General features: G+C 41.2%; 1 protein-coding gene across 1 annotated transcript in view; it reads left to right on the forward strand.

The window, feature by feature from the left end:
• ADAMTSL1 (ADAMTS like 1) overlaps positions 1-24,753 on the forward strand; it is a 486,156-nt gene that overhangs the window by 334,360 nt on the left and 127,043 nt on the right. The window contains 3 exon segments of the mRNA XM_075727091.1: positions 11,595-11,721; positions 20,666-20,740; positions 23,747-23,904. Coding sequence (XP_075583206.1) covers positions 11,595-11,721; positions 20,666-20,740; positions 23,747-23,904 — 360 coding nt within the window.

Genomic DNA, 24,753 nt, shown 5'->3' on the forward strand with positions numbered 1-24,753 from the left:
GAATTGCTACTCTACCCTGAATTGGTTTAGTGGTGGACTTGGTAATGTTAGGTTAATAGTTGGACTGGATGATCTTAAAGGTCTTTTCCAACCTAAACAATTCTATGATTCTATGATTCTATGATTTTACCAATCCAGACCACAGTACTGTCAGTGGATTGTTGGATATTTTCCTGAAGAATATTTCTGTCATATTTCATTCGTTCCATTAAACAATATTCTGATGAATAACCAGCCTCATATATGGTGCTCACCAAAATCATACTGTAACTTGGTAAATGCATGGAATTCTCCATTTCTGTGATTGCCAATTCATCTGTTTTGTTCTCTGTCACCTCACATTTTTTATCCTCTCTCACCTGATGACTTCACTTGGTTGTGAACTGTGACCTTTCCTGACATGTCTCCATCGCTGCCTGCCATATCTCTAGCTGGGTGTTCTCCCTTGCTTGTTCACTCAAGCAGCTGCCTGTTAGTGCAGCTCTTTCTTCCCTCACCCTTTCACACTTTGAGTTCTAGATGAATGCTGGCCGGGTTGCACCATTCAGTAGAGGAGCATGGCTCCTCATGCTCTGAAAGGCCTGTGACCCAAACACCAATAATCCATGAAACCTACTGGGACTTTTACTAATGAAAACAAAATTTCCTTCCTGCTATCACATTTCCCTGCCATAATAAAAAAAAATCTTGGATTTCAATTTTTGTTTCTGCTGAAGGGGAAATATTCCATTTTAATTTGTGAGTTTTTTTCTATTTTCCTTATCCCTTTCACTTGTACCTCCTATTATGGTAGTCTTGGTTCTCTCTCAATTTAATTTCTGACTTCTGTTTGTACTAATTCCACAAGTGTTCCTTTTGTTAACTCTGGCAAGGAAGAACAAGAAAACCTGTCTTTGCTTTCTCAGATGAGTGATCCAGGATTATCCAAGGCTGCTTCTATCTCCAGTCTATCTAATGGCAGAATATGCATGTTCCTGTATAGCACCAGATCAGGATTTTTTTTTTAAATAACTATTACATTTTTTATTAAATATGTGGCCAGACAGGAAGATGCTGCACAGTGTTTCCAAAAAGTGGGTCTCATCAATATCATAGCCAAAGCCTCCTCTGATGTAAACAAGTATTACTTCCTTGAAGTCACATTCATGGATGAGATGCTTGCAGTCTGGGCAGTCTCATTTACTTACACATGCAGAATGGCCCTCCTCTTCTGCTATCCATTCCTCCTCCCCAGCCCAGGGATCCCAGCTTTGCAGGAACCAGGAAAGTGAAAATACAGCAGTTTCCATTCTCACAGGCATTTATACTTTTCAAGGACTACTTTTTTTTTGGGGGGGGGGGCAGGGGGGGCTGCAATACAAGCCACAGTGAAGTGTGTAATTTGGGGTCTTGTTTTAAATGTTTCAGCCACAACACAGGACAACAGGAGTCTGTGAAAAATCATGACAGTCTTTACAAAGCTTATGTCATTTTCATCTTCAAAGGTTAGATATTAAAAATGTCCATAACCAGAACACTCCCTTTTAGATAACTGCTGAAAAGGTGCTACTATATAAGGTCTCCCATCAAACACAAAAACTGTAGCCACTGTCTTGGAAAGATAGGGTAAATTTTATTGCAAAAACATGAAAAAAAGAATGATGCTATAATTAATAGCAACTTTTAGTTGAATGGTGCCTATTAAAGAGTCTAAAACAGTCTTACTAGCCCAGGAAATTGATGAGATGTGATAAATGGGAACACCTGCCATTATACAGGGGTTTGAAACTTACACACCTGATCTTTTCCCAGACTTTTCTGCAGTGAAGATATATTTTGTTAAATAGTTTTACCCACTGTATAGTTACCAAATTATTATGCTCTATATATACACACACACTTAAATGGTTATATATATACATGTGTGTGTTTCTAACTTTTTTCATCAGAGAGAGGCAGGCTACACTGGCTGGTGTATAATATCAGAAGAGTGGAAAAATCTGCTCTCCTTTAAGTGGATGACTGTGCTATATTGCCTGTCTATCATGATTTCAGGATGGAAAGTTTCTCTTTCTCCCTTCCATCTGCAAAGTGTTCTTGCATGGATCCTTTCCTGTTTCCAGCTCAGGCTAAAATACAGAGCTAATCAGGATAACAGTGTCACTTAACACTGTGTTTGGTGTGTGGATATTGTACTCACTGGCACAGTAAACCTGCTTGATACAGGTAAAATATGGATTTTAAAGAATATAGATGAGGTGGTCACCTCATCAGACTCTTGAAGGCTCATGAAACAGCCTCAGGCCGCAGCTGCCCTGGTGGGATGCACCTGGGGCAGTGCTGCAGAAATTGACACCTGGGCCTGCTGCCTTTCCGAGTCATTCCTTAGCTTAGGACCTGATTTCTTTGCATGCCCTCCTCAGACCCTTCAAGTCAACTCCAGTTTTGAGGAAGGAGAAGGCAAGGACTCTTTCTGACCCTGTCTGAAGCCTTGGAAGTAAATGGCCTGCATTCTTCCATCCTGCAACACTCATTGCTCTAATATTAGAGACTATTCTCATCCATGCTTGCTACCAGTAACACTGGGGATCACATGTTTATTTTGACAAGATCCCATTTTTCTGCACTTTAATTTGGCATATTATCTAACTGTGAAAACCCTGAGAGACAATAATTTCCAGAAAGAGATTTTCACCTGTGCTGCTGTTTTACATTCACACAAGAGGAAGGAAAGTGCCTGGCCCATTTGATGGCAAAGTAGAGAAATGAATGGCCTTTTTTCCATTAATTCTCAACAAACAGGCATCATTTGTGTTTCTACCAATGTGTATTCAATTTTAGAGGCATTCAGTTCCCCATGACAGCTTCCAGTAATGATGTTTTTCTTCTGCCAAGCCAATGACAGAAGTCAGGTTAAAACAAAGGAAAACACTGGAGAAAAAAAAAAGTCTAGGTATTTACATGTTGCCGGGATTTTAGTCTCCTGTAGTTCAGCTATTTCTGGCTCCTGTTTGTAGCTGTCTTTTTTTTGTCTTTTTTTTTTTCTTTTTCTTTTTTTTCTGAGCTATAAACCACCAGAATAAATGCCAAAGGTGTAATACCAACTGTATTATTTAGGCGAAAGGGTGGCTATTTTTCCTCAGAGATGTCGAAGTCATTATAACAGGATCAGTTCTAAGCTGTCTTTCAATTTTAGCCCAGCCTTTAGGCATGATGATTATAATGGCTTTTCAGCTTCTGATGCCTACACCAAGTTCCTGGGTGTAAATGGTCAAAATGAATCCATCTTTTTTTAGCTTGTATTGAAACCTAGATGCCTTCTGAGGAGATAATATTTCAGAAAATACTGAATTCTTGATTTCTGATGGTCAGGTGCTTTTGAACTGTATCAGGCTGAACAGCTGAACTGCTGTTTGAACTTTTTGTCTAATACTCTCCATCATCACCTACCTCATGTTCTGTGGATAACAAATTTTAATTTTGTTTTCTTGTTGATGAGTATCATTGTTCTGAGATGAAAGAAGTAGCTTTTCCCCCAGCATGACATCTTTCCAGCTCACAGAAAACAGTGGGGTGGAGAACCTAATGACTCATAAGTGTAATAGCCAAATGCTTAAATTGTTATCATTGTGCCAGGTAACAACATTTTTGTGGCAGAGAGTGGCAAGTAAATGGGGATATGTTTATTGTGTGAAAGAATCTGCATTTGCATTATTAGAACTCCACTCCCCTGCCCTGAGCTGTCGGTTTTCCTCTTTATGGTCCAACAGAGATTGGCACCACTGCAGACATATTTTGTTCTAGTTTTTCAGCAGAAACAATACCTGCTGTTACTCCCAAGTAGACAAACTGTCTACTGTGGGTATGTCTTTGACCAGCAGCACACAGAACACCTCCCTTTGCTGGAGGGGAAGCACATTGTAATTTGTGGGCAAAAACCCAAGAAATTCAAAAGAGCAGTTTGGAGAATCCTAAGAGTTCTCTTACAGTTACCAGGAAGTCATCTGTATCCATGTATTTCCTTAGCACACCTAAAAACCTGAGGAGTGGTGCAGCGGGTTTAGTGCTGTATGAAGATGGCAACATGTCCATGCTGGCTGGGCAGTTTTGAGAATCCCTACCAAAACAGATGTGTGGTTCTCGCTGAAGACCGTGGCAAGGCTTCTAGTTACCGTGAAGATCCAGGGCAGGGGGCTGCAGGCATTTTAGCTAGTTTCCTCTGTTATCCCAAGTGTCTTCTCATAAAACCTGCATGCACTTGTCTTACACTCTGAGCAGCAGTTTGGAATACTATATAGACTGAGCAGTTTCAGCAGTAGCTTGGGCACATGCAGTCTCTCTCAAGTATTTGAACTGTGGGTGAAGTCTGTTCCTTGATAACACAGATTATGTGACTGCCTGAAGCACCAGAAAGTCTGTGCTGGCACTGTTAGTAGCAAGGCACTGCAGCTGGATCCCCATTGATCCAGCCGACAGAGGTCTGGCTCCTGTCAACAAAAGAAGCATGTCTGAGAGAAGGAAGCCTGTACACCCAATAGAAGAAAGGTCTGAGTGGCAATACCAAGCCTGTCATGAAGTCACCAGAGCTGACAAAGGATCACAGTCAAATGTAATGTATCACAAGTGCCAATTAAATGCTTTTACAATCTAGTGCTTCATAGCCTAGGAGAAGAGAATAAGTCCAGAGGGCAGACTTTCATAGAATCATAGAATGCTTTGGGTTGGAAGGGACCTTGAGAGATCATCAAGCCCAACCCCCCTGCAGTGAGCAGGGATTGAACCTGTGACCTTGGCATTATTAGCACCACACTCTAACCAACTGAGCTAACCCCGCTGGTCAACTTTGCTGAATTTACTTTTGGTTTCTCAAGCACATTGTTCTGATGAAGCTGAAGAAGACCTGGCTTGATGAGTTTTGACTTATAGTGGCCTTTGCGATCATCTTCTGTTGTAGTATTTTCACCTTCTACAAAACCTGGCCAATCTTTCCCCTGGAAATGCTAAGTTATCTATCCAGATGATATGTGCAATTCTTCTGGAGAAAATAGAGTGTTTCAATAACAACCTGGTATAGAGCACTGACTGAAAAGAAGTTAGGGGTTTTTGTTCTCCTCTATCAACAGGAGCACAAGCATGAAAGAATAAAGCAGAAACTCATTCTTACTCTGGCAGAATATGGACATGTGAACCCAAATCCAGCCAAAAACAAAGAAAAGTGTGAATGAAATGGATAAGTGAATATGAATAATCAGAAAAGCCTCTTTTCTTCCTCTTGTCATCTGTTCGTAAACTCTTGGAACTTAATTCTGTTTAAATGTTGCTCCTTACAGAACAGCAGCCTCTGGATTTCTGTATCATCAGAGAATGAACTAGATATGGCTTTGTTTCCACATCTGTGGGCTCTCCTGTGTTGGCCCACACAATTGGTTGACTGAACCTGAAAAATTCAATCTTTTTTTATGTAGGAAGATTCCTTCTAGTGAAATTTTCATATGAGGATAGGAGTTGCCTTTTTCCCACAACCAAGATTTTAATGCCTCTATAAATCCTCATTTAGAAGTTGTAGCTTTTAAATTGGTTTAATTGCTTCTTTTTAAATCAAGGGTGGTTTCAGAATGAGGTCACGTTTATTCTTTTCCCGGAGGGAAACTCGAGAAATAGGAATTTCTCTTGAGTTCCTTCTGCTGCTGGGTGTTTGCTGTTTGCTTCTAAAGCTTTGAGTGAACCACTGATTCACAATGTATTGTGTCTGCCTTGCTGGTCAGGTGAGGCTCCATGAGGGTCTTGGTCTGGGTTGAAAAATAGTGATAGTGGAAAACCCTGGCTAGCTGAGAATGCTAGGCTGATAGGGCAGACACCAAGCAGGATCTGCAATTCAGTTCCAATGGATCAGTGGTAGATAAGGCAACAAGCAACATAACATAACATAATCACTGAGCTGGCCAGCCACATGCTTAGTGTATTGGAAGGTGGATGTCAGTCACTCCAGTGGTTTTATTTAACAATTTGGCTATTGATCAGTGACTGAAGTTTGTTTATGCCGCCTGAACTGTTGCAAGTTGTGTTTGGCTCAAGTGCCAAGCAAGTACATTGATTGAACATGTCACTGGGCCTACTGTTACCAGCACAGTTACAAATTGCCTTGCCATTGTGCCATTGTACGATCTCCAATTATAGCTGCTGATTGTGGTGTGCTTGCACCAAAATTCCTTGGGACATAGGAGGATCCTGCCTGGTGCTTAGTGTTGCACAAGGCTGCCTGTCACAGAATGTCATCAGGCTGTGCCAGAAAAATGCTGAGGCTGCAAGCTGTCATCATAAGGTGTCAGTGAACTGAAGGGCAGTTATCACTTTGGCAGGGGTTGCAAATCCCTGTATCACAGACACCAGTCTGGTTCCAGTTTGCTGTACAGCCTGGAGCTTGTTCTCTCCACAAGAATTTAAAGAGTACAACAGCTCTTCATCCTGATTGTAAAACAGGATTTTGGACCCAGTTGAAACAGTGGCTGAGATCCAAAACTTTCTTCAGCTGACCAGTGACAATCAACACAAGTCCCAGATTGAGCCCCACATTAGTGTCCATGTGAAGGGCAACTTTGTTTTTCTCAGATTCTCAGAACTTTTTGTGTTTTGAACTGCAGACATGCCCTTTGAAAAACAGAGAGATTTATTTATAATTGGCTGGATTTGCAAGCTTGCTTTATTACATTATTTCCTGCCCAGAGTTTCTTAATACTGAATAGAAATTATTATGAAAACTTCTTACTTCAGGGCATTTCCAGGCTAGCAGGGCTGAAGCAGAACCTGTCATTGCTGGTCCAGTTTTATTTCTGGAAAAATCTGCTAAACTGAGCCAGAGTTCAAGTCCACAAGGGGAACACATACACACATAACATTTGCACACGCACTCAGTGAGTTAGTTCCAACTCCTGTTGTGGGACTTTCAGCCTGATGCCTTTAAACTATATATGAGCAGTTGCTTTGCTAACCTGATGACCATCTTTTTTCTTGCAGTGTCCTGTAAAAATTATTTTGTGTGTGTACCTCAGAGTCAGTAATATCCCTATTTCTCTGTTTCACCAACTCCCTGGCTGTCAGTGGAGTAACAGTGGGAGTAGGGGGGAGAATCAAACTCAGCATGCAGTATGGGACTTCAGCCTAAAACATAATATGGAATCTTTACCTCTAAGCAGAACTGTGGTATCTTATGCCAGAAAACAATACAGGCTCAGCCAACTAGGGCTTAGCTGTTATTATTCCTGCTTTTTGTTGCTAACTTTTTTGTGCTAAACCCATAAAAAGAATAAAAAAATCAGCTTACTTTAGAGGTGGTAAAGAACTGGGCAGGAAGTTGGTACTCACCTGTGATTTTCTCACTATGGTACTGCATGACTGACATCATCCATATACTGAAAGACCTCCAGAGCTCTGCATGATCTGCCTTTACTGCTATAAGGGCATTTAACCACAATAGTAATGAGCTTCATAGGAACACCTTTAGAAATATGCAAGATCTTCACCCAAAGCCTATTGAACTTATAAGTGCATTTTCTTGCCTTTAATGAGGTTTGGATTAGATTGTCAGGGAACTCAATGGAGCTGCTTCTGACATTTTGTGCAGTAACAATCTGCAGTTAAAGCCTCTGACCACACTTCAGCAATTTGAAACTCAAAAGTTCAGTGTGGAAAGTCTGTGCTTCATTACCCTGCATTAAGGGGAGGAAGCTTCACATGTAATAGAAATGAGTATGAAAACTGCTTACTTCAGAACATTTCCAGGCACAACTTATTGCAATAATCCATTTTCATTCCTGGTGGGGGCTTCCTTCCCAGCCCTTTATGGATTGAAAAAGACTTGATCTCCCTAAACCCCCCAGGATATATTAAGATCAGGACTAGAATGCATTGGAAAAGGAAGTTTCCATCCCACAGAAACTTCAAAATTTCAACATTGGTTCTAGTTTCAAACCAAGACGAGGAGTTGACATTTCAAAGCTTTTCAGAGAGTGAAATATTTCCCAGACCTCTGACTCAAAAATGTCAGTATTTTGTTTCAAACTGTGTTCACCAAACCATTACTCTGAGCTGTAGATTAGAGGTACAATATCCCTCTTCACTCCTTTGCCTACCAAGCTGATCAAGCAGTATCTTCCATTGTGCTTATTTTCATGATGGGTCCTCAGCCACCCCTAGTCAGATAAGTATGCCATAGGTCAGTATCTTGGCAGGCTTTTCTAGCTCTGCATCCTAAGTGAATCCACTTTTCCCGATAGCTGGGTCTGTCCTAGTGTGTTGCATCTTTGGCATCCCTGATAACAGCCATTCCAAAACCTCCCCTCTGTGTTTTGTTCATGTTATAGGTGGATGCTGAAAGAAACAATTCTGCCTTCCTGTTCCTTGCTTGCTAACTCTCTGCAGATTTGGGGGTGTGCGGGTGTGTGCGTGCACTCGCATGTGTGTGTGTGACATATTTTCACCCATATCTTCATCTTTTGCAGTGCGTTCTCTGCAGCTTTGACAGAGAGTGAAAATAATGTTATGGAAATTACTTATTCTCATCTCAACTCAGCCAAACCTAAGGCTTTTCAGCTCATGGAGACAAAAGTTTTTATTCTCATGAACTGTCTATTTTTTCATGAGCACTTTAATATTTCCTTGTCTGACCTTTGGCTTTCATAAGAATCCAGCCTATATAATGTTTTCATGTAAGAGCTACTAAAAAATAATATGAGAGATCTGAAGTAGTGTTTTTTTATTTTAAAGCATCAGTGACTCCATTGCAAACACTACCAACCTTTTTACTGAATGTAATTACCTCCAAAAGATGGAAGAAGGATTTCCCTAGGTAGTGAAGGGGGGAAAAAAAGAAAAAAGCAGTGAACTTGGGAACAGTTTTTTTTCAGGCATTAGATAATCACTCATAAGGGTTTTAAATGAAAATTTCATACATATTCCCAGAGCTCTGGATATCTATTAAGACACATTATCTAACAGAGTAAAGCAAAATCTCTGTGGAAACCTTGGGGAGAAATAGGAAATTTATTGAATTTCATCAAGATTTCTGATAGCATAAAATTATCTGAGAGACTACCAAGTACAGAAAGATCAAAACATGTTTTGTACATACCACATGAGTTTTGGTGTTCACAAGAGGTCTCCATTTTGCTTATACTTCCATCCAATACAACATTTCAGCAAAAGAATTATTTTTGTGCTATACACTGGCAATGGCTGTCCATCTCAAAAAGAGCAACAAACCTCAATATAACTTCCTTTCACACCTGAGATTTTCCTGGCGGTTTCCTTTACAAGTTGTAACCTAGCTCCAAACTGGTCAATTTATAAATTAACTTTAATCAGAATACAGCCCATGGCAACATGTGAGCTGATGATTCATAAAGTTAAAAAGGCTTTAAGGTAGTAAAGGCTGGATTTGAAATTGGCTGCCTTATACCTGGATTTAAGATCCAGCCCTTTTCACATCCAGGCAGTTCACATGTTCTTTTCAAAATAGGCAAAGGCAAGCAGATTTGAATACCACAGTAGACTGAACCATTGAGTGAATATAATATATGTTATGAGCAGATATGAAAGGGAATTCTGGCCTTTCCTCTGATATCTGGGTTCCTCAGCAGGACCCTTCTCACTGTGGGTGCTAGTGAGCTGTAATGTGCTTGAAGGAAATTAATCTGATTTGTAGGCATTATGTCATAGAGTTTTCAGATCATGCAAGTGATTTGTTTCACATGTTGTCTATACAGAAACATTCATGATAGTTAAAGCAAACCAGTCTACGTATGTCAAAGGTGGTTCAGCTCCTGTAGGGATATCCTTATTCAGAGAAAAATAGACCTAAATCTTACATGGTATCACTAATATAATTTAGGTATCTGTACTTGGAAACTTTGTATGGAGTAGTCACAGTCAAGGCAATCTTAACTTTGCCTCAGAAAAAAAAAAACATTATTTGGCATGGTGATTCTAATGTGGTAAAATATCTCTTGCAGTCTTGGTATGAAATGGCATTTCAGGGAAATGTATCATTTATGCTTCACTGTTACTCCTTTAGCCCTCATTAATTCCCCTGGAGACATTGTAATATAATGCAGAAGCACTGGAGACTGACCCAGTTCTGACCCAGTAGGAGTGGGTAAAAGAAATTTGATTATAGATTTCATCAAGCATGAATCTAAACCTATAATGATTTAAATTAAATTAATTATATTATCAATATGACAGATAACCAAGGAAAATGCTATTATGCCACTAGTAAAATAATGATGTCAGAAATGAGAATTGAATTGCTAAAGGTAAATACTGGGTATTAATCAAAGCCTGCATTTTTACAGGCAAGTGAAGAGAAAGTGTCAAACACAGAAGTACATCTCACCCTAGCAGGGATCTGCAATTCTGCACACGTAGATTTTCACAAATATTAGTCTGAATGTTTAAGTGCAAGTAACACATGTAGCTTTTATGAGCCTAGATGATAAGTGCCCTATTTGCTCTTATCAGTTTCTAGGATCCAGCTCTGTGATTTAACAGAAACTCACAGATGCAGGAAAATTTAAAGTTGAAAAGCACTTTATTTAAAATTCCATGTGTTTATATATATTCCCTGTTTGGCTAAGAGTCTGAGAACAAACTCTTTAGAAGTAGAATTTATACACAAACATTTTTTCATTGCTTACTTTGCATGCCAGAATGCTAGAAGGCCTTTCATTTTCTAGTATGTATAAAGATAATTATAAAACTGTATGGACTTGCTTAACTTTTTGGATTTCAGTTATTTATGTGCAAAATTCATAACTTGAATGCATAATTCAAAGTTCAAACAAAAGGTCTGCATTAGCACTATGCTAAATAAATTTATATTCCATTTATTTAATTTTAAATGTATTTAATTATAAATTTATATTTGATTCTCCTGGGAACTATAGTTTTTTTGCAAACTGAGAAGCTTAGTTTAGCTATTCAAGTTTTAAAATTTTGAACCAAATAATTTGCACATAAGCGTAAAGCCAGTTTCAGAGCAGGTAATTGCATTTCTGACTCTCAGTTCTTTTGTTTTAATCATTCCCTCCTCCTTTATCAGATCTTTAACAATGTCTGAACACAGGCATTGATGGTGTGGAATGGGATTATTGTCAAACATAATTAAAACCACATGGTTTTCCCAACTGCATAGCAGGTAAAATTTCACTGAGCTCTAAGCCATGTTAATATTTATCTGTGCTGCTCTTTATTTATCTCTGTCTGCTTCCTATCTGTCTTCTTATCTATTTCAGGCATTTTTCTTTGTGAAACTCTAAGAGTAATTTCTGATAGGACTCTGACCATGAAATATTCACAATGGCCTAAAAAGCAACCTCCAACAATACTCTTTTCTTTCTCTGGACTGCAAAAGCAATTGAGTACTAACCTGCTCACTATCTCATGTCTGAATTCAGTTCAAACTCCCAGCCAGGTTTGCTCAGCCTCTTTCATTGCTAAGGTACTTTATGGCCCTCTAGAGATGCTGAGAGAGAAATTTGGCAGTAATTAGTTGCAGAGATGGATCAAGCAGTCAGTCAGTAGGTGCTCACATTGAACTGCACATCTTTCTTTCTTGCCAGATCGTTGGCTGTGACCGCCAGCTGGGAAGTGCTGTCAAGGAAGATAACTGTGGGGTCTGCAATGGCGATGGGTCCACCTGCCGGCTGGTTCGAGGCCAGTATAAGTCCCAGCTCTCAGCAAATAAACGTAAGCTGTCCCTTCTGGTGAAGTGCCATCTTCCCTTCTTAGTGAAATATGCATTTCTTGAAAGCTAGATTTCACCCCACTCTTTCTTAGGCAGTTGAATGATCATAGTCAGTCTGGTTGTCCCCACAGTTTCTTCCCTCTTGGGTTAAATCAGGTTTGCTCAGACTACAGCTCTGGCTGTCGGGTTGGACAGATAGTCATGGAAATGTGTCACCAGTATATTCCCATCTCAGCTAGCTAGTTGCTTGGGAAGAGTGAGAGAACGAGAAGAGCTGGCTCTACCCATGCTGCTCTGGCTGTATTAGCTGGTTAGGCATAGGACTCAGTCCACACTGCTCTGAAGAGAGTGGCTGATGCTGCTCTACAAGCAGAGGGGAACCCTGGGGGGATGGTGGTGCCAACCTGGCACAGTGCTCCCTCCCAGACCTACACCCACAGCATGTCTGCCTGCATGCTGGGCATGGTGACTCAGTCCTAGGGTGGACTGAAGTGCCTAAATCATCAGGAGGTGTCTACATGGATGGGTACAGACAGACATGGGCCTTCCCACACACTGTCTGAGCCAGCTACTCAGAGTGGTAAAGTAGCATTAGTGTGCCCCAGTGACAGGATTAGTTTACCCTGGACCCCAGGCGGGCTTTTCAGCCTGGTTACAACACCATAGATGAAGCTATAAAAGTTTTGGGGTGAGAGATAGGGCATGTCTGGTAAGGACATTGATGGAAGGGTAAAACGGTAGGTGTATTGTCATGCCTATGTAGACACACCTAAGGAAGCACATGTGCTAACCTGCAAACCTGCTCCCAGCCCTACTCAGTGGCATTAGAGTTTAATCAGACCAGGTCTACAATTGCGAAGCATTATTCCAGTGCTGAATGGCACATGACCTAAAAGATTCAAATAGCAGTGTAATATCTTCTGAAGACTGTGTGTGTACACTTGTGTGTGTGTACACTTCCTACATAGATAACATTCAGTTTCTGCGAGGACCAGTGAAAGATGCTTTTTACGAAAGCTTCTCTCTGTCAGAAAATAACTGCTTGGGTATGGAGCACATCACACAGAGCTGTAGTTAACACGGTGCACCTCTGGGTCTGTGTTTGCTAACTGAGAGGGAGAGAGTGGGAGAAAGAAAAGGAGAAGGAAGGAAGGAAGGAAGGAAGGAAGGAAGGAAGGAAGGAAGGAAGGAAGGAAGGGAGGGAGGGAGGGAGGGAGGGAGGGAGGGAGGGAGGGAGGGAGGAAGGAAGGAAGGAAGGAAGGAAGGAAGGAAGGAAGGAAGGAAGGAAGGAAGGAAGGAAGAAAGGAAGGAAGGAAGGAAGGAAGGAAGGAAGGAAGGAAGGAAGGAAGGAAGGAAGGAAGGAAGGGAGGAAGGAAGGAAGACTATAGCTATGACATAATTGCCATCACAGAAACGCGGTGGGATGACTCTCATGACTGGAGTGCTGCACTGGGTGGCTATAAGCTCTTCAGAAGGGATAGGCATGGAAGGAGAGGTGGTCAGGTGGCTCTGTATGTTAGGGAGTGTTTTGACTGTACAGAGCTTGACAGTGCTGATGACAAGGTCAAGTGCTTATAGGTAAGGACGAGGGGGAAGGCCAACAAGGCCCTGCTGGAAATCTGCTATAGACCACCCAACCAGGATGAAGAGATAGATGAAGCATTCTATAAGCGGCTGGCAGAAGTGTCACAATTGCTAGCACTTGTTCTCATGGGGGACTTCAACTTGCCAGACATCTGCTGGAAATACAACACAGCAGAGGCAACAGTCTCGGAAGTTCCTAGAGTGTGTGGAGGATAACTTTCTGACGCAGCTGGTAAGCGAGTCTACCAGGGGAGGTGCCTCACTTGACCTGCTGTTCACAAACAGAGAACGACTCATGGGAGATGTCGTGGTTGGAGGCCATCTTGGGCTTAGCGACCATGATATGACAGAGTTCTTGATTCCTGGCGATGTAAACAGGAGGGGCAGCAAAACTGTTACGAGGGACTTCTGGAGGGCAGACTTTGGCCTGTTCAGGATGTTGGTTAGGAAACTCCCTTGGGAGGCAGTTCTGAACGGGCAAAGGGGTCCAGGAAGGCTGGGCCTTCTTCAAGAAGGAAGTCTTAAGGGCGCAGGAGTGGGCTGTCCCCATGTGCCATAAGACCAACCAGCAGGGAAGACGACCAGCCTGGCTGAATAGGGAGCTTTTGCTGGGACTCATGGAAAAAAGGAGAGTCTACCACCTTTGGAAGAAGGGGCAGGCAACTCAGGAAGAGTACAGGGGTCTTGTTAGGTCATGCAGGGAGAAAATTAGAAAAGCAAAAGCCCATCCAGAACTCAATCCGGTCCCTGTTGTAAAAGATAATAAAAGTTTTTATAACTACATCAAGAATGAAAGGAGAGCCAAGAAGAATCTTCATCCTTTGCTGGATGTGGGGGGGAACATTGTCACTGAGAACGAGGAAAAGGCTGAGGTACTTAATGCCTTCTTTGCCTCTGTCTTTAATAGCCAGACCAGTCATCCCCAGGGTATTCAGCCCCCTGAGCTGCAAGACAGGGATGGGGAGCAGGATGGAGCCCTCATAATCCAGGAGGAAGCAGTTAATGACCTGCTATGCCACCTGGATGCTCACAAGTTTATGGGGCCAGATGGGATCCACCCGAGAGTGTTGAGGGAGCTGGCAGAGGAGCTCTCCAAGCCACTTTCCATCATCTGTCAGCAGTCCTGGTTAACAGGGGAGGTCCCTGATGACTGGAGGCTTGCCAATGTGACGCCCATCTACAAGAAGGGCCGGAAAGAGGACCCGGGGAAGTACAGGCCTGTCAGCCTGACCTCGGTGCCGGGAAAGATTATGGAGTGGTTCATCTTGAGTGCGCTCAACAGGCATGTGGAGGTCAACCAGGGGATCAGGCCCAGCCAGCATGGGTTCATGAAAGGCAGGTCGTGCTTGACCAACCTGTTCTCCTTCTATGTCCTGGTGACCCACCTGCTGGATGAAGAAAAGGCTGTGGATGTCATTTACCTGGACTTCAGCAAAGCCTTTAACACAGTCTCCCATAGCATTCTCCTTGGGAAGCTGGCAGCTCATGGTTTGGATGGGCGTACTCTTTGCTGGGTAAAAAGCTGGTTGGGTGGCTGAGCCTAGAGAGTGGTGGTGAATGGAGTTAAGTCCAATTGGCGGCCGGTCATGAGTGGTGTTCCCCAGGGCTCTGTCTTGGGGCCAGCCTTGTTTAATATCTTTATCAACCATCCGGATGAGGGGATTGAGTGCACCCTCAGTAAGTTTGCAGATGACACCAAGTTGGGTGGGAGTGTTGATGTGCTGGAGGGTAGGATGGCCCTGCAGAGGGATCTGGACAGGCTGGATTGATGGGCCGTGGCCAACTGTATGAGGTTCAACAAGGCCGAGTGCTGGGTTCTGCACTTGGGTCACAACAACCCCATGCAACGCTACAGGCTTGGGGAAGAGTGGCTGGAAAGCTGCCTGGCTGAAAAGGACCTGGGGTGCTGGCTGACAGCTGGCTGAACATGAGGCAGCAGTGTGCCCAGGTGGCCAAGAAGGCCAACAGCATCCTGGCTTGTATCAGGAATAGTGTGGCCAGCAGGAGCAGGGAGGTGATTGTTCCCCTGTAGTTGGCACTGGTGAGGCCGCACCTGGAATACTGTGTCCAGTTTTGGGCCCCTCACTACAAGAAAGACATTGAGGTGCTGGAGCATGTCCAAAGAAGGGCAACAAAGCTGGTGAAGGGTCTGGAGCACAGGCCTTACGAGGAGTGGCTGAGGGAACTGGGGTTGTTTAGCCTAGAGAAGAGGAGGCTGAGGGGAGACCTTATCACTCTCTACAACTACCTGAAAGGAGGTTGTAGTGAGGTGGGTGTTGGTCTCTTCTCCCACGTAGTTAGCGATAGGACGAGAGGAAATGGGCTGAAGCTGTGTCAGGGGAGGTTTATATTGGATATTAGGAAAAATTTCTTCACGGAAAGCGTAGTCAAGCATTGGAACAGGCTGCCCAGAGAGGTGGTGGAGTCACCATCCCTGGCAGCATTCAACAAACAGGTAGACGTGGCACTTCGGGACATGGTTTAGTCTAGTCTACCCTTAATAGGTTTAGTGTGGACTTGGTAATGTTAGGTTAATGGTTGGACTGGATGATCTTAAAGGTCTTTTGCAACCTAAACGATTCTATGATTCTATGATTCTGTTTTTTGTGAAGGAAGGAAAGGAATAATCCTCATAAGAGGATTCTGCTATTGCTGAGGCAGAACTGCACATTAGATTGCAAAGGAAATATTTCACAAAGATTTAGGAATGGAATTTCACTTCATTGTTCCTGTTTCTGCAACATGCATGAACAGATTCAGAAATTTCCAGGCTGCTTGAGACATGATAGTATTTGTGAACTTTTTTGGCAACTGTCTTTTCCTGTAGGAATAATTCATTTTTTTTCAGTTGCTTTGTGGTAAAAAGGTGCTCCTCTCTTTTCCACTGAGCATAAAGGCACTAATATGTTATGCACAGTACTGAAATGTTAATAAAATAGAGTCTGTACTCCCAATGGTTTGCTATTAAATATAAATAATGTTATATGGGTAGAAGAGCAGATGGCAGAGACCATAGTCTTAGAGTGAGACAAACATGAAAAAAATGTTAGAGAATGGATTGTTCAGACACATTTGTATGCAAATAATTGTTATACAGAACTGAAATAGATAATCAGATTTCATTTGTACTCTGTATAAAGCACGTGGCATTATTCTCTGCCCTGCTGTAGACATACATGTTGTTATGCAACACTGTGAATTTCAAATGTATCAAAAGTAAGTGCTCCTTTAAATTGGCTTTTTACAATTCTAAAGGCACACTTATGGATCTCCTTCACATGTATGAATTAATATGAATTAATATGAAATTTTTGAGATTTGCTTCCGAATGGTTTATGTACATGTTGTGAAAATTTGAGATTTTAAATGTTGAAAAGCTTTTAAAACTCTACTCTGTGTTTATTTTCTGCATTTATCCTCCTCAGCTCTGTTTAAATACCTGTCACTTTGGTACCTTGTCTATGTCAGCATCTTGCTTATTTTCACTATAAAGGTATCTACATAAGCATATCTGGGATCAGGGCCTGATTTATTTGCTGGAATGACTGGATTACTTTTTGGCTAGTCAATAGCTTAATTCCAAGTTATCTCTATAGAATAATCCTTGTTTCTTAAGAATTATGTCTATATTGTCCATGGTATGAACAAGGCATTAAAAGCTTATGTGAGCTAGACCGCCCTGCAACATAAGAAAAATCAGAAGGGGCATGAGCAGCAGTGACCAGATATCAGCTGAGATGTTCTGTGAGCTCACTTGGGATTTTTATTTGCCTAACAGAGCACAGCATTCAATTTTGAGGACTGTGCAAGGGAAATTGGACAATGGCCTTTATTCCAGCATTGTCCCAACAGTTTCTGAAGTTGTTTATAACACAAAACTAGCCCAGACACAGTCTTGACCTCATCATACTGAATTCATTTTCTCTTGGTGCTCATATCCAGTTCCCTTCTCCATGCTGTTTATATCATGCAAAGACGTGGGAGAAGGATAGTACTAGAAAGAAATTCATAGAGCTTTTAAACACTTAGCACTTGCTACGGGAACAGCTTCCTCAGTATTTATAGGGGTAGTATACATCTCCCAGAGGCCTCAGAAACAGAAGCATAACAGGGCAGGAGGCAATGTGATGTTGAATTCTCTCCTACATTTTTATGAAAAAGGAAGCACCTGTGCCTATGCTCTTGTTTCTATTTTTTAAAAAAGGTGCTACAAAAGACTTTGTTCATTCCTGAAATATCCTTTTCTCTTAGTCCTAAGCTTGGGTGGTTCGGTTCAATCTTTCTAAGTCTGCAGAAAGTGAATCTTTCTCTTTTTTTATAATCTTTTTGGGAAAAGTGTATTTACTTCCTATGGAGATGAGCTGTATTTAAGCAGGCTTCTTTGTATTCACCAAGGAGCTAGAAAGCTGATCCCGTAAGCAGTGGGTGAGTTCTGCTGATCACCTTGTGCAAAGTTAGTATTTCTCTAAAGAAGGATTGACAACTACTAGTGAAGTAGTTCTCTTTTAAAAGAGAATTGTAGAAATTGCTATGCCAAGGCAAAATAGGTATTTATCTGATTACTTTTGCCATGGTTGTGAAAAATAGATGCAGTACCAGATTTCCATTGAATATGAGTAGTAATGGGGAAATAGAATCAGCTCCATTTTTCATTGTGAGTGACAGTTAGACCATTTGGACAAAATCCAAATTCAAAATCCAAAACCAGAAGAAACTGATCTCTCATGGGAATCTGATGTATGTACCTGACATATAACCTTTGCCTAAATCCTTGCACTTTCTTTGTAGTCCTGGGCCCCTGTCCTCTCAGTTATCTGGGACTCTCCCCTTGCCTCTCTATGCATCTTCTCTGGAAGAAACCAACTACCTGTTAACACACTTTGTGCCTTTTCTTCAGAGTGCTCCACATGGCTGTTCCACAATCTGCCTCTCTGCTTATTGTTGGAGGGAGCTGTAACTAAATATTGCCATGCTTACTTTCACATGTCTCTTCACAGGAAATGTCTCCTTCTTATCATTGTTAACCTCAGGAAATTATCCTTCAGTCCCTACTGCTTCTGCTTTGTGAAAGCAGGAAGCACTGTGATAAGCATAAATCCCAGATCTTTGCATTTCACATAAAGTGTGCTAGGAATTCAAATGGAGACCAATGACAAGATCAGGTGAAATATAGTCCTAGCAATACCCTGGGGAAGAAGAGCCATGCTAAGAATATGTGATATATAAGCTTGCATTATCTTTAAACTGTCTGATTTTTCTGTGACATACCAGTGAGTTGTTAACTCTCCAGCACAGAGCTCATAACTGAGAGACAGTCAAATATAGTAATGACATGGGACTGTCTTTAAATAAGACTTGAAAGAAGACCATTAATATTTTTTGAAAATTTGAAGTTATTGTTTTCCCAGACTCATTCCAATAAATGTGACATATACACAGCCAAATGATATGTCATACTCATGGATTTTGTTCCCCAAAATGGGTAAAATGTATTTATCCTACTGGGTATCTGGAATATGAATGCCAGAATGGTACCAATAAAATCAGCATTAGAACATCAATGCTTAAGGAATTTTGTAAGAATATTTGTCTTTTCAAATATAAAATCTGAATTCTGTGTAGAAATGAAAGATATCTATCTTTGCTAATTAATGTGATATCAGAGATGTGTATGAGTAGAGTGTGTGTTGAATAGAGTTTAACCCCAGTGTTACAGAAATCTTACAGAAATTTCTGGATTAGTTGAGGAAACACATCAAATCAGAATTTGAAAATGGAGCCAAGGTTCAGAAGAGCCTGGGCACATGAACAGGCTTTATCTCCGTGCAACTCTTATGACATTCAGAAATTTATCAGACTGCCTACGTTTACCCCCTCACATCTGGGATATTAAGAGACCACAAAAGTATGGATATTTCATTCCATAAAGCTCTCTAATAGAAGAGTGTCAGAAATTCCTATGAGGCATAACTGAATTTAAAATTTAAATGGGTTCTAGTTCACATTTTTGAGATATTATAGGTTTGGATGAATTAATGTGTTGTTTAAAAGAAGTCCCTGTTTCTTGTAGTTTTCCCTCTTTCTGTTGCCTCTCTTCACTTTTTGAAATAAAATGACAACATTAATAACAATTTTGCTGGTAACTGGGAGTCCTGATTTAGCTAAGCTGGAACAGTTTTCCCAGCTTGGTCTGGTCAGAAACTTAAGGCCCAAGCTCATGTATTTGGATGAAAGATAATATTCTTTTATTGGCTGAGTTAGCCTTACCTGACAAAGCAACACATTGCTTTGAGAGAAGAGCTATATTTCTTGTTAGTGGGCATTACAGGACACAGATGTGAGCAGTTCTAATGAACAGATAGTGAAAGGGACTTCATTTCTCTCATGTCTACCACCTCCCCCCCCAAAATCTCGGTAGGCATGCATACTTTTTTCTTTCCTGACTTCTAGTTATATGAGAAAGAGGCAGAAAGGACAGGGAAAGGTGAATGAAGAACCTAGGCATGCTGGTTAGTCCAGGTCAGCGTTCTCTGGGCACCCACTCCATGACCCAGCCATAGAGTTGGGAGCATTTTCTAGCATCTTTCCACACCTTTCCTTCCTGTCTCCCTTCAGGACATTACTGAGGTTGCTGCCACTTTAGAAATGCTGACCTAACTAACTTTCACAGCAGCATGTGACCTACATGCTAATGCACACCTCAGTTTAAATCCAGTTGGCAAAGCTCCCAAGGGCTTTGTAGGTGCAAGATTCTTCTCCAAGATCTGTTTACATGACAGTCTAATGGGCTTCTGTTTTTCCAGGGGCTTTCTGTTAGTGGTGGTGTGGAAAGGGAAGCAGAATTCTAGCACTTCTAGTCATTAAAATAAAAGGTGTGAAAGGAAAGGCATGCCTGAGGGCAGTGGGAGATCATCACAGATCATGGGCAAGGTCATGGAGAAGCTGTAGGTTTCAACTGGGAAAGAGTCAAGTGAAGAAATGGGCTGTTCTGGTTAAACATCAGAATAGGCTTGTGCTTCTCTACTTCACCACAAACACCAATTCAAAAGACTTGGAAGATGTTTAAGTGGAGTTGTGGTGAAATAGAAAGCTATTAGTTATTCTTGAAATCCAGAAATGGTTGTGAAGGAGTTGAGAATAAAGAAAATCAACAGGTTTCAATTCTTATAAGTAGAAGGTTCTTACCACATTTAGTAAGTTCTTTTCTCAGACTTTTAATGTTCTCTCATAATTCATAGGGTTGTTTAATTGGTCCAAAACCTTTTCTTTTGACTGCCTTGTAAACACTTATTTCACTGCTTATTTGAAAACAGATGGAAATTTCTTTGCTTATTTACTCCATGCATTTTTGCCTTCCCACAGTGGATGATACAGTGGTTGCTATCCCTTATGGAAGCAGGCAAGTTCGCCTCGTGCTGAAAGGACCCGATCATTTGTGTAAGTAGAAAAAGTTAGTGTACATTTGTTTAAGAAAACCTTGCTAACCCGTAGTGCTCTGTTTACACTGTGGTGTCTGGTTTCCCTCTCTCACATCACTGATTTCGACACAGGGATGAGTCCTGCCCTCAGAAGCTCTCCTTGGACCCAGTTACATCAGTGATACACACTCTTTTCAGACAGAGCTCGGCCACCATTGCAGAACCCTTTCCCCCTCCATAATTTTTAGTAATTTCTGTTTGCTTATCCTTTGGCTGGCTCACTTGGTGTCAAGTGCTTTTGTTTAAAATTAACAAAATACATCCCACTGAGTGAAGAAATATTGAGGATAGTAAAGTATAAGCTTTCCTACAGCTGAGCTTAGCCATCAAACTGCTCATGACTTTAACACATGTTTCTGCTGCAATAATCTCCCTCACTCCCGTAGATGCACACACACATGCGGCACGCACACACACATAAAATCACAGCCTAAAGATCAGAAGCAGCATGCACAGGTCAAACCATGCTCCTTACTAGTGATATTGCTCCAAGGAATTAAGCTCACTGAGTGCTGCTTGCCCATCACTTGGTGGTTTTAACAATTCCCTGCTTCATCTGAGAGGTAGCTGTGTATCCCAGCAGCTGTGTATCCCTCTCCCGTGGGAGAAGAGTCTCAGGATTTGAGAATACACTAGGAGAGCTGAAGGCAAATCCATTTCTTTCATGAACAGAAACTCCTTCCATCCCTCTCTACTTTCCAATGCAGTAGCTACTCATGAGCTGCTCCTTTTTTCATCAGCACCAAATGAACATTAGAGTGTTGGTAAATGGGATTTACTGTCAGAAAAAACATAAACTGTACTGCATAACCTCTCAGAAGCACAAATTATTGTAAGATAAGTAAGGCTCCCCTTCTCCTTTTCCAAAAAGTAATAGGACTTTCCTGCAGCACAGACCAGTTAGAGTCCTCTTTGCTTGCCAGTGTAAATACAAACATTAGTGTCAGCAAGGAGGTGAAACACCAAATCATTCCCACTCTCCAGATTTCCTTCTCCCAAAGAACTTACACTGACTGGCAAAATAAGGGCCTGTTTATCAGTCTTATTCTGTAGCTCACTGCTTGTGTTGAGAAAGCAGTGGGCATACCATAACCTTTTAACAGTTCTTTAGATTTAGAACTGTGAATAAAGACCAGCAAATTACAGGCTATAAACTAAGGAAAAGATATGTTTTTCTTAAAAGTTCAAATGCTGCCTGTATTTCAGTTTTAAGTGGCCCTTTGGGTATTCCTGAGCTGTTCCATTACGGTTGTTACTACTTTCCCAGTAAATGATTTGCATTCTTCCTTTCTCTCCTGTCTTCTTTCCCAGTATAGTTGTTCTCTTCCAAGGTGCAAAAATTTCATATTTTTATTATTTTGTCAGTGAAATTGAGCTATAAGGCAGCTTAGAAAGAAATGAGATTTTAGCAAGAGAGATTGATCTAAAGCTGTCTTTGCTCAGGACATATCACATTTCAGGACAAAAAGATTTGAATCGGTGAGGTCTGCCTGAGTCACTGGTTGAGATTTAGATTAACTGCTCTGTGTAAACATGAATAAGTCCAAATACATCTCTTTCTTGTTTCAGATGTCTTCATGAATCTTTCTGTTTGCCCATCAAAAGATTTTATATATGTATGGGCTACAATCACTTGGGGGGCAGGGAGCATTTTGCCCTGTGAACTTTGGTTGTGGGAGAAGTCAACAGGAGGCCGATTACATATACACGTCTTAACACCATCTTTATCCCTGATGCATGCAGTGTTGTCCAGAACTAAGTATATGGCTGAGTGCATCACAAAGGAAAAGACTAGCCTCAGTGAAAACCAAGGAATTCATTAATATAGAGCAAATTCTTAGTGTACTGCCTCAGCAAATTACTTCATTAATTAATTCCCATGACCCATCCTGAAAAGCAGTCTAATTACTGCAATTACCTTTTTCCCCTCCTAATTAACAACTTAATACATGCTAATAAAAACATTTCTCCCATTTACTGTCTCTGAAAATATGATTCCATCACAGATTAATAGTATGTCCCCGACTAATTCAGATTTTGCCTTAGCTGCCTGCGGGAACTCTGTGCAGGAAAAGATTTTGTGCATAATTTCACAAATACATGTGAAAGGATTACAGTTTTTCAATCCTTCATGATGAAATGTGTTGCCACTTTGAAATAACTACAAGAAACTGTTTAGTGGTGAATGTGCTGTAAAGCATAATCTGCAGTTGGTGGGGAGGATAGCTAGATGATGGAACAGATCTACTTTCTGACTGTTAATTTCCACTTAATAAATGATTTAATATGTTTATTATGATTTAACAATCGGAAGTAACTGCTACCAAACAGTATCTGAATTAATGCCCACTTTTTGGGAGCTGTGAATACAGAAAGACAGAGAGCTCGGAAGGGCTCAGCACTTGCCTTCCCTTCCTACTCTTCTGGGATGGATCAGATCACTTCTGAAGAGGAGGCAAGATTGCTGTCATATTGATATTTCTCTTCTGGACACCTTGCTTTCAGTTAATTGTCTACCACAGCAACATGTTGTTAGTGACCCACCTTTGAACTGAAAGAGAGAACAGCAACTTAACAAAGCCAGAACTCATGGGGGAAGGTCTGAGTCATGCTCCATATAGGAGCGTGACTTACTGAGAGTGAGTTAAGTGACAGCAAATATGCCTAACTAGGAATGGATTAACGTGTCTGGAAGAGAGTAAAAACATGACCTGTGGGTGAGGAGGTGAATGCAGAGCTAGAAATCTAAGGGTTGAACAAAGCCAAAAAGCAGATGGTGGAGAAAAAAGAAAAGAAATGTATGGGAATGTGAATAAATGGTGGGAAAGAACAAAAAAGTTACATTATCACTAATTCAGGGGGCAAACCTGCACCACTACTGCTTTGTGCTAGTTTTCTTTTTCTGCTCTTACTTACTTCAAATTACAATGTTCTAGTTTCCTGTTAATTTGTCTGTATTTGTCAGATTTGGAAACCAAGACTCTCCAAGGTGTGAAGAGTGAAAACAGCCTCAGCTCCACAGGTTCTTTCCTTGTGGACAATTCTAGCATTGACTTCCAGAAGTTTCCTGACAAGGAGATATTAAGAATACCTGGGCCTCTCACTGCGGACTTCACTATCAAGGTGAGAGTCATTGGTCACTGACCTCTTAGAGCAATGTAAAGTAAGACAAGATGCATTAGAAAGATAAGAGATATTTTTCTAGATCTTAATTTTCCGGTAGATATTTACCACAAAGCCTTGTCCAGACTAGCTCTTGAACTCTACATGAAATACTTTATAGTTAAGTATCTGATGAAAGCTTCATTGGATGCCCCTTGTGAAAGAGACTGAGTTTATGCCAAGAAAGGCATACCCAATGTGTGCCCTAAAGGGAAAATATGAACTCATTACAAGAAAAAGTAGATTACTTTCTGTATGTGCTGCTGAGGTACATATAAATCAAGGACATGCAGCTTACTTCATCTGTGACAAGCAGAAAGAAAGAAACTGTATCTTTGGCCTATAATTTGTGGGGTTTATCCTAGTGTAATTGCACAGAAGACTGTAAGGGAGTGGAGAATGAGGTCCCCAAGCTCCGAAATAAATGGGATGACTTTGCTTGAGAAGTCATGGTGTCATTTTGAAGTTCTGCTTTGTGTTGCACTGGCAATAAGAGCAAAATTGTTTCCTCCCATTAGACCATTTCTATTCTTCCAGGTAATATAAAACACATTGCTGGAAGTAATGCACACATTCTGTAGGAAAACACACATACAAAAATGAACATTTGGGAATTACAATAAAATAAATCCTTTTCCAGTAGGTCCAAGGAACTTGAAGGATTTCAGCTGTAAAACTGTAAAACCTGTATCATGTCCAGGACTGCATAAATTTTTCACCATGGGCCCCAGAGGTAGATGACATTTGCTTTAACCTAGAGCTGATGGTTAGTCAAAGTCTGAACAGTGAACAGTGAATTGGAACAGTGAA

This window comes from Pelecanus crispus, chromosome Z, assembly GCF_030463565.1.
Source record: "Pelecanus crispus isolate bPelCri1 chromosome Z, bPelCri1.pri, whole genome shotgun sequence".
NCBI lineage: Eukaryota > Metazoa > Chordata > Aves > Pelecaniformes > Pelecanidae > Pelecanus > Pelecanus crispus.